Source organism: Tympanuchus pallidicinctus, unplaced genomic scaffold (genome assembly GCF_026119805.1).
Source record: "Tympanuchus pallidicinctus isolate F22 unplaced genomic scaffold, pur_lepc_1.0 scaffold2, whole genome shotgun sequence".
NCBI lineage: Eukaryota > Metazoa > Chordata > Aves > Galliformes > Phasianidae > Tympanuchus > Tympanuchus pallidicinctus.
Genome location: NW_026294721.1, coordinates 39,784,035 through 39,793,668, shown reverse-complemented (window position 1 = coordinate 39,793,668; position 9,634 = coordinate 39,784,035). Strand labels below are relative to the sequence as shown.

Here is a 9,634-nt window from a genome sequence, read left to right as displayed (position 1 = left end):
ACCTTTATGTATGGGGGCTTTGGTGACCCTGATGTATGGTTGCCACAACTGTCATCAGTGTGGCTCGTTTCTCTGAATTCCCAGGAATTCTGTGCTAAGTCTTGTCAAGAAAGATGTTCACTTTCACAAGTAATCTCAGCTCTGTGATGCTGTTACAATATCTTGTGAGGCTAAACTTTATCCAGCATAGCCAAGGTCAGCACTTGGAGCTCAATTCTCATTTTAGAAGTTTCTTAGAAGTGGCAAAAGGTACCATCAGCCAAAAACAGTATCAAAATGATCCCCCCTTCCTTCTAAGAACTCATGCAGGTGACAGGGACATAGCGTTACTTTTCCCAGCTTTCTGACAGGGAGATTTATTTGGAGTGAGGTCAGGTAGCCTTATGCAGATCCCGTTTTGGGAGCACTGGGAGCAGCGTCACCCTGCCCACTTTGGGAAGCAGCAAGGCCAGGAGATGATATAGACGCAGCACGTTCCTCACTTCCCTGGGTTACAGGCGCCATCTCTTGGCAATTGCTGAAACTTGAGCTGTCTTACTTCCGACAGACAGCCCACCTTGTGATGTTACTGCCTCCTTCCACAGTGACGATATCCGAACAGTCAGAAAGAGCAAAACCATCTCAGTGGATGCTTGACACATGATTTTGATTTTCCTGCCTAACTGTTTAGAACATTAACTCCCACAGCCAAAGCTGGAACCTTTACCTCCTGTCTGTGAGCTGCCCCCTTTGGAACTGGGCATACCACAATGCAAAAATAAAGAAAGCAAGGTTTTGGTGCTCCCCAGGACAAGGGTGTTTTTTAAAATATGTTTATTGTGGCTGCAGCAACGTATCAGTAAGGGGGCTGCAAGCTGGTCCAGACAACAGCAGCATTTTGCATCCTCCAGCTGGACCCCTCACCTTGTTTTTCACTGTCTCACACCTAGACCAGCATGCAGGAGCCCTGCTTGCAAGTACTTGCCAGCTCTGCGGTCACCTGCAAGAGGGGAGAAAGAACTGAAGTTTGGCAAACCCAGGGCAGGTATAGTCTCATGCACAATGTTGGGGTGATGGGAGATGCCTTACCTGCGCAACACAATAGAGTGGCGGTGAGTTCGCTGGGCAGCATGTAGAGGCAAAATCAGCTCTCTGGTCTGTCAGCTGTGTCAGCAGCTCAGGGCTAGCATCTGGCCTGGTCTGCCTGATGCTGTCCCTCAGCCTGCAATTTGGGGCCAGACAGGAGAATGTGTCAGTGTGTGGGGTGAGCTTTCGCAAGGACCCTGGTGCATTTAACCTCCAAACCATAGTGCACTGCCAAAATTTGATGACATGGTCTGCAGGGAAAACTTTCCTGATGCCATGGGAGAAGTTAAGCTCATACAGACAGATTTCAGGTGCAAAAGCGTGGCTAAATTAAGCATGCATTTCTGGGAGCACCACCAGAGGGCGAGGAGCCTTTACCTCTTCTTGAAGTCAAGGAAATTCAGCTCATTGTACTGTCCACAGAACTGGTTGGCCCTTTCGAGGAAGGCAGGCAGCTCTGCTCCCATTTGCTGTCGCTGTGTGGCATAAGAGAGGGGTATTTCTATAACCAGGACCATACATACATAGGTTTTGGGGGGATGCGGGAGCTGAAGAGGGAGGCAGTAGACAATGTCAAGGAAGTTTATGTTGTGTGAAATAACAGGCATTCCTCCCAGTTACCTTGCTGTCAAGGCAGGTTGAAGCATCCTTAGCAGAGCAGCACTCCCTGATGACATTTTCAGAGGCATCATACAGCTTACCAAGGAAGACGTCAGGGACATTGGTGTACCTCCGTGCCAACTCAAACAAGTACCTGCAGCATGACAGGAAAAACAAGTTAAAATTTAGCACTGGCTGATCCCATCAAAGCTGCCAGTTCTTGGATGCAGCAACAACGTACAGCCTGCACTTCCAAACCCTTCTCCTAATAGCATGTGGATTTCTTTAGGCTACTGACAAAAATTCAAGTAATAATTATATATAATTATATAATTACTATATATATATATATTTATTTATTTATTATATATATATAATAAATATGTATGTGACAAAGAGAAGGAGTAAGGAAACTAGTTGCAGTGGGTACTGGAGTACAGACCTTCCGATGTGGAGGGCCCCATTATCATCACACAATTGCTTGTTGGTTGGCTTCTGCAGCTCAGGCAGTTTGGGGGCCACAGCTGGTTGCAAGGCAGAGATGCAGAAGTAGTTTTGTATGATGTTTTTTCCTGCACAGCAGTCAGAAAACCTTTCATCTTTGACTGACAGTGTGGTGCAGATCTTTGTGGTGTGCTCTGACAACTGCAGAGGGAGGAGGAGAGGAAATATGTAGCTTGGTTACCGCTCGGGGAGCCTCCCAGAACTAAGGTGGCTCAGGACAGTCCTACCTTCTGCTGAATGCAATTTTCAGCCACTGAGTCACAGCACTGGGAGAACACTTCAGCTGCATCCTCTGCCAGAGGGGAAAGGTCCTCAAATGAAGCACTTGGTATCTTCTGGGCAAGCATGGTCAGGTAGCTGGGCAGACACAAAGCATACAGGGAACTGAAGAATTTCAGAACATCTATTCCACAAACTTAAGTAAAGACCATAAGCATGTCTAGTATTTTTGTATCTGTACTTTTGCCTTTTCCCACACACCGCGATTGTAGCAACTGAACACTCTCATACAGACCAACCAGCCTTATTCCATTGGAGGTAACCTCCATCTTTCCTGGAATATATCTTGGTGAAAACCAGAAAGGAACTACCATCTAAAATAGGAAAGCACTCCTCATCTACCCTGAAGAGCAGAAAACACCTTATTCCCCTTTTTACCTGAACTTCATTTTGTCCTTCCCATATCCTGTTAAGCGGGAGCAAGCTCTGTTTGACATCAAAGTGAGTAGGGAAAGAGTTTTTCTTTGTAGTTTCTGCAAAAAGAATACGTAGCAGTAGAGTGGATGGTAGAGTGGAGATATCCGTCAGGAAAAATGGATAACTCTTCCCAGGCAAGATAAAGAATACTGTACTTGCCAAGTTGCTGCTTGGCTATACTGTGAGCAGCCCTGTAATTCAGGTCTTCTTTTACTATTAGCTACAAAAGGCAAAAACAATTCTTCTCATACTGAGTTTTGAAGCTAATCAGAGTTTCATGAAAATTGTCCCACCATCATCTGGGTGAACGTCCCACCAACTTCACGTGTATCTAGAAATTCAGTGTGGTGACCAACTTAACTTGAAAATCCCCAGTAACTTAACTTGAAAATTCCTGAGAACAAAAGTAGAAGAAAACCTGGAAATAACCAGCAGCTTCGTGCTGCTTGGCTGAAGATGAGTGGGGCCAGGGCTAAGCCACCCTTGGCTATAGGCATTTGTGGGGTAAATGAACAAAAGGGAAAAGCAGGTTGTGGGGGGCAGACTCACCTCCTTCAAGAAGCAGACAGTGGGCGATGGTGATATGCAGCAAGTGGAGACCATGGAAAGGAAGTTCTTGGTGGAGCCCAAGAGCACGGGCAATGGCGCCTGGCCGTAGCTACTGACGTACTCATGCAGGAACCTGTGTCAGAGGCAACCCTCAGACATTCCAGGACCATGTGCTCGGTTGCAGATGTGTTGTATGGGAATATCATAGCGACACTGGGGATGTCAGTCCTGCAGGTACCTTCCTGTGCTGCTGGCTTAATGTATCAATCCATCAACCCACCTGATACCCCCTCTCTAATCACTTGCATGGCCACCTCCATTTCTCATTGATTTTGCATAATCTTGTCCTTGGGGCCTGCATAAATCCAGAATACACCAACATTTTGTTTGGATGCACTTGCAGCCCCAGAAGGGGGTTGGCCAAGGGCCAAGACAATTGCTTCTGCTTTGGACAATGGTGCAGGGACAAGATGGGGAGAGATATGTGTAGTACTCTAAGCTACAGGGATTATCACCTCCTGGCCCCTATAGATAGCTACAGCAATTAATACGGTGTTTTTATGATCAAAGCACTTTTGTGAAGTGACATGGCTACTCCTGGCAGAGAGCCTGGTGGCCCTAAGTGACAGAGGTGCACACCTTCTTACTCCATCTCAGAAAGAAAAGGATAAGCTTTAAGATAAACATCAAGAATCCTTCCAGATTGCTTTCCAATTTTCAGCTGTTTTCCACTCTTTGGCCAGCTTGTGTGCTCCCTGGCTTGGCATCACAGCAAGACCATGTCCTTTTTCCAGCCCAGCTCAACCTGCTGGCCCTTACCTGTCAGCAAAATCCTTCGGATCCTTCTTGAACGCCTGGCAGATTTCCTCATTGGAAAGCTCAACATAGTGGGGCAGCTGGCGCGGTGGGTGCTCTAGGGCAGCCAGGCACAGCTTCTGCTCCAGGCCTTGGTGGAGACAGCAGGCGGCTGTCCCCGGATGGGCAGGGAAAGGCGAGTCAGGGCTGCAGGACTTGGCTGACAGGGCTGAAGACTGTGGGAAGGGAAGACGCTGCTTGCCCAGAGCTGGAGAACACTCCCCTGAATCAAATGCATCTACAATCTTAGGGATCAAGGTCTGGTTGTTGTCAACATACCCCAGCATCATAGCAGGATGGGTCAACACCATCGGCACAGCAGGTCTCCGCCAGCGAGACAATCTCATGCACAAGGTGGCTGATCTCCTTGAAGGTAGCATTGGAGAATTTCCTGCTGTTCATGATGAGGGTCCTGGGAACAACAAAGACAAGAGGATGAACTCACTGCGTTTCCTAATTACCTACACCAACATCAGCCTCAGAAAACACTAACAAAACCACCTGGAAAGCATCAGTGCTAGTCCTTCAAGAACCAGCAGCACACTCTGAAAAAGCATTGCCAGGCTGGAGGTGGCAGGTCTTTGCCTGGAGGAGGCCTTAGGCATGTTAACTCTTCATTATTTGACCACATAGCTGTCTTGTGGAGTTCAACTACAGAGGAAGCCTTTCTCCAGTAGACAGGCCCATTAAGAGCTACAGGAGCCCTCATTTGCAGGGAATAAATAAATGAGCAAACAAATCTGTCTGTTTCTAAGCTACTGTTTAATTCTGAGGAGATCTCTGAGCTTAGTTTCTTAGAAGGGTAAATATTGTAGGAGGTACCTACATGGTTCGGAAGTCATCTTTCCCCATGGTCTTGAACTCTTGGCAGACTTTGTCCCGAACATATGGTCTACCTGTAGACAAGGAAAAAGGAGGATGTGGGATCAGTTCACCAATTCTGCTTAAGTGGATGCATCCTTCCCAGTGACCTTTCTTAATGCAGAAAAAAACCTAAACAGTACTGCTCAGCTCCATTGAATCTACTGTAGAAAATAGCTCATGTCTTTCTCTTATAAAGGAAAAATAATTATTAAATACTTTACAATGAGGATTGTAATGGTGTTACTCTTCCTCCCGTAAGTTTGCCCAGGGAAGTCTTTACCATGTCTACATTTTATTCTCACTTCTCATTTCTTTACTAAACAGTCGTATACAAGAATGTAAATTTTGCTCTATTCCTTGCTTAAATGTTGTCTTCTCTTATGCAACAGCTTCTCCCCTCATGTCAGACCTACGATGTACTAGGCAGCAGCTCTGGTATCCTGACTGCGCTACTGCAGTTTGCATCCAGAGAAAGGGGGAGATGGAAAAATCCTCCCTAAAGTTGGGAGAGATGAAGAAAAAGGACACTTGCCCCTTGCCCACTCTGTTTGGGTGAAACAGGCAGTGTTGGCTTTTATTTGGAGTTGTGGAGGTCAGGAGCAGGTGGCAGCAAACATCCCCAGATACTCTTGCATTCCTTGGAAACAGTACTGACTTTTTGCTGCAAAAGGCATCATTTAGACTTTGATACCAGCAGGGTAAACACTGATACCCTGCTGGCCTCTCTACTGCAACTTTAACATGATTCTTGTAGAGGCTTTTGGAACCGAAAGATCTCCTTTGTTCTCCCAAGGGTTCCAGTCATAGCTGCATTCTCCTGTCTGTATCTCTCATGCTCCACCACTGTGGCCTCCACCACTGTGGCGCGGGGTCATTTTACCCAAACCATGGGGTAAAAATCATATATCAGCCAAAGGGTAAACTGTTTCAGAAGGAGGGAAGAAAAAACAACAAAAAAAGTAATTTTACAAGGTTGCAATGGGAAAAGAGAAATGATAAGTTTTTTAAAGAAGGTAAACTTGAGGATCCAGCATGAAATCAGAGGCCGTTTTGGGGAGGATTTATCTACTGGCAACCAAGCAAAGCTCTAGAAACAGAAAAGCAAGACAGAGATAGGTGGCTAAACAGCTACAAATCCTGGCAACTCTGCAGAGAAGACTGCATCTCTGAAGCAGAGAGAGATGAAGAGAAGCAGTCAATACTCTTTTGTAATGGTTTAGAATTTTGTTGCTGTTGTTACTGGGGAGGCGGTCTCTGAAAGGAGAAGAAACTGAGAGGCTATCCTAAAGCGAATATGAGCCTATCCTGCTCTGGGTGTGAGCTTCTTGAATTCCTATTCATTTCCATAATCCAGCAGTAAAAACATATGTCTTGGCACGATTTTGGGGCAGATCTATGCTTCCTTACATTTTTTAGCAGAGAGCACAAACTAGGTGTTCAATTCACTTGGCTCCATACAGAAAAAGAACTGGGGATGGTAAACCTCATTTCTGAACTTCTTTGTAAGCTCAAAATCATTAATACATTAATATGTACAGTATCATAGACCCCACTTAGTACGGGGCAGTAAATCCATTCCAGCCACAGCAGTACAAGGATTTTGAGAGTAAGCATTCTTACCTCGATGTTCGGCATGAGTTACTACAAAAAGCAGGAGCAGGAAGGTAACAACCGCCTTCATGGTGTGGTGGAGCCACAGCAGAGCGTGGTCACAACTACTGCTTTTCCTCTCCGTGCAAAAAAAGCATCAGCGGGAAACCCAGCCCAGAATTTATATGGAGCTCCTGTGTGTCACTGGATGAATGATTAATCCTGGCTGCAGAGCAGGGGGCGAGCATCCTTGGCCCAGTGCACCAGCACATCCAATTCGGGACTGATTTTAATAATTAACTCAGGGATAACAGTAACACATTGCTATAGGACCCCATGTAGGATTTTCTTGCCCTACATCAGTGCAGAAGACGACGTGGAGGGAAATTGTCCCTTGTACCCTACAAGCATTTAAGGATCATGCAGTAAGTCTCCTTGTGAGTTTAGAGGTGGCTCTTCCGGAGATTAGTGATTGGGGGGTGTCAGCCTTGGGAAGACAAATGGCTTGCACCCATGGCTGGAAAATGCAGCAAAATGCAAAGTGCTTTTCCCTGCAAGATGTCCCATGGGAGCAAATATGCCAGCTGACACATTATGTAGGATGGTGACAGCCTTTTTAGATGTGCAGAACAACAACATAACAAAATGCGATACTCAAAAGCCTGGATACTCAAAAGGATTAGTGACCTTTAGAGAGCTGAGGAGTGTCATATTACCATTTATCTATAGAAGACACCTGGATAATAGGCTATTTTGGTATAAACACTGATAGTCTGTCTATTCTTTGACTATGCTATAATGCTGAATTACCACCTACTCTCTCAGTTCTCAAGAAAAAAGAAAAACACAGAAATCTGCTAAAAATAGCTTTAGAATAATTTCTCATGAACCCCTGCTGATGAGGGGTGCTTCACAGCTTACACTCTGGTGCTAAGCAGGGAAAAGAGCTGAGCTCTACCTCAGACCAGCCCCAGACCAGCAAGATGAATATTCATCTGATCACAAAAAGCCATAAATGAATCTGACAAGAAGCAAAAATCATGTACACCACCTGGTGAAGGGGCATTTCAAGGGCTCTATAGCTCTACCTCACTCATTTGGAGACCGTGTTTGGAGCTGAAGCAAGCTGGGAAATTACCCAGAGATTTTCCTAACTCATGTACACTCTAGTGAGTCTCTATTTAACAACATTTTTTTGGTAATTTATTTGCTTAGAAATCTGCTTTTGAGAAGGAAATTGATTGGAAATGCTGCATGAAACAGTGGATGAGGCATTGCTATAAGCTATTTGGTGGCACACTGTGGCAAACCTTCTCATTTTGCTTCCTTAGGGACAGTCAGCCACATTGTGGCTGTGAGGGTGCACCTCAGAAGGTGCAAAAGTAGAGGCTGACATGGCACACTATAAGACAGCCCAGAAGTCCAAGTGCGGCCACTGCCAGGGGAGTGAAAATCCAACTGCTTCAAGGTACATGGCAAAAGGCAGACTCAAAATAAATAAATAAATAAATAAATAAAAATAAAAAGGTGGCCAGGTAAAAACATGGTAAGTAAGCAAAAGTGTTGATAAGCTGTGTGGAGGAGAAAGATCCGGGGGTGCTGGTAGAAACTCATCTGACCATGAGCCAGCCAGCAGGGTGCCCAGGTAGCCACAAAGGCCAATGGCATCCTGGTTTGTACCAGAAATTATGTAGTCAACAGAACCAGGGAGGTAATCATCTCCCTAAATTCAGCTCTGCAGAGGCTCAAGTACCATGTTGTTTTGGGCCCCTCACTACAAGAAAGACATTGAGGTCCTGGAATGGGTTCAGAAAAGGGCAGTGAAGCTGTGAAGGGCTTGGGGCACAAATCTTATGGGGAGTGGCTGAGGGAACTGGGATTGTTCAGTCTAGAGAAGAGGAAGCTCAGGAGAGATCTTATGGCTCTCAACAACTGCCTGAAAGGAGGTTGTGTTGAGGTGAAAGTTGGCCTCTTCTCCCAGGTAACATGAATAGGACAAGAGATAAAGGCTTTAAGTTGTGCCACGGGAGGTTCAGGTTGGCTATTAGGAAGAATTTATTCTCTAAAGGAGTAGTAATGCATTGAAACAGACTGCCAAGGGAGGTGATGGAGTCACCATTCCAGGAGGCATTTAAGTAAAGGGTAGCATCTAGGGACATCAGCTTAGTGGGCAGTACTGGCGGTAGGGGGATGGTTGGACTAGAAGATCTTAGAAGTCTTTTCCAACTTCAATGATTCCATGACATTTACCAACAGAGAAACAGTGGCAGTGAGGTCATTGTGGTAACAAGGGGAGCTCACAATGCTGAGTCCTGCAGGTCAAAAACATGCGCTGCAGAATTCCCCAAGAAAGAAGTCAGACCAGTAATTTGGCTCCTAGCGCACTGGCAGATTTCCTGGACAAGATGTCATGTCTCAGTGTCCCCTCTACTAAAAAAACAGGGCCACCCACAGGGTGTGAGCCTGCCAATGAAGTCCTGAAAGCATCCTTGTCTTGTCTCACTGCTGGTAGAAAAGGGCTGTGAGGTGATAGGGAGACAGGCAAAGGCAGGGTATATGGTAGAGTTGAGTATGGGAGCTGGGGTGCATAGAGCTCTGCCAAAGCTGCCCAGGAAGCAAGAAAAAACCAAGGAAGGTGATGCTGAGCACCAGCACCATGCAGGATGAAGCACTTAGGAGGTGTCCGTCCACCCCTGTGCATGGGCATGTGGCAGTGGCTCATCCCAAAGATACTTCTCCATCACCAAGCATAAAGAAAGGCATGATCATGGTCTGAATACCAATGGGGGGAATAGGAGGGTCTCAGGTGGCTGATCTGGTGCTTGGGATGCTGAGGGAGATGCTGCCAGTATCTCTGTCCTTGTGAGCTCATAAGCAGGATTCCCCCCCTCTCCCCCCCATCACCAGGGTG

General features: G+C 46.1%; 1 protein-coding gene across 2 annotated transcripts; it reads right to left on the bottom strand.

The window, feature by feature from the left end:
- Positions 1-796: 796 nt before the first annotated feature.
- On the bottom strand, positions 797-6,900 carry GC (GC vitamin D binding protein). Of its 2 annotated transcripts, none has more exons than XM_052683238.1 (12): positions 6,754-6,900; positions 5,096-5,165; positions 4,549-4,681; positions 4,234-4,463; positions 3,415-3,547; positions 2,827-2,921; positions 2,397-2,526; positions 2,108-2,310; positions 1,687-1,819; positions 1,444-1,541; positions 1,069-1,201; positions 797-979 (listed from the first exon to the last, which is right to left on the bottom strand). In XM_052683238.1, the coding sequence occupies exons 1-12, from the start codon at positions 6,812-6,814 to the stop codon at positions 926-928; spliced, it is 1,473 nt and encodes a 490-aa protein (XP_052539198.1). In that variant the 5' UTR covers positions 6,815-6,900; the 3' UTR covers positions 797-925. The 2 variants fall into 2 exon arrangements, with proteins under 2 accessions (XP_052539198.1, XP_052539199.1); XM_052683239.1 differs by having other exon boundaries at positions 4,234-4,445.
- Positions 6,901-9,634: the final 2,734 nt, after the last annotated feature.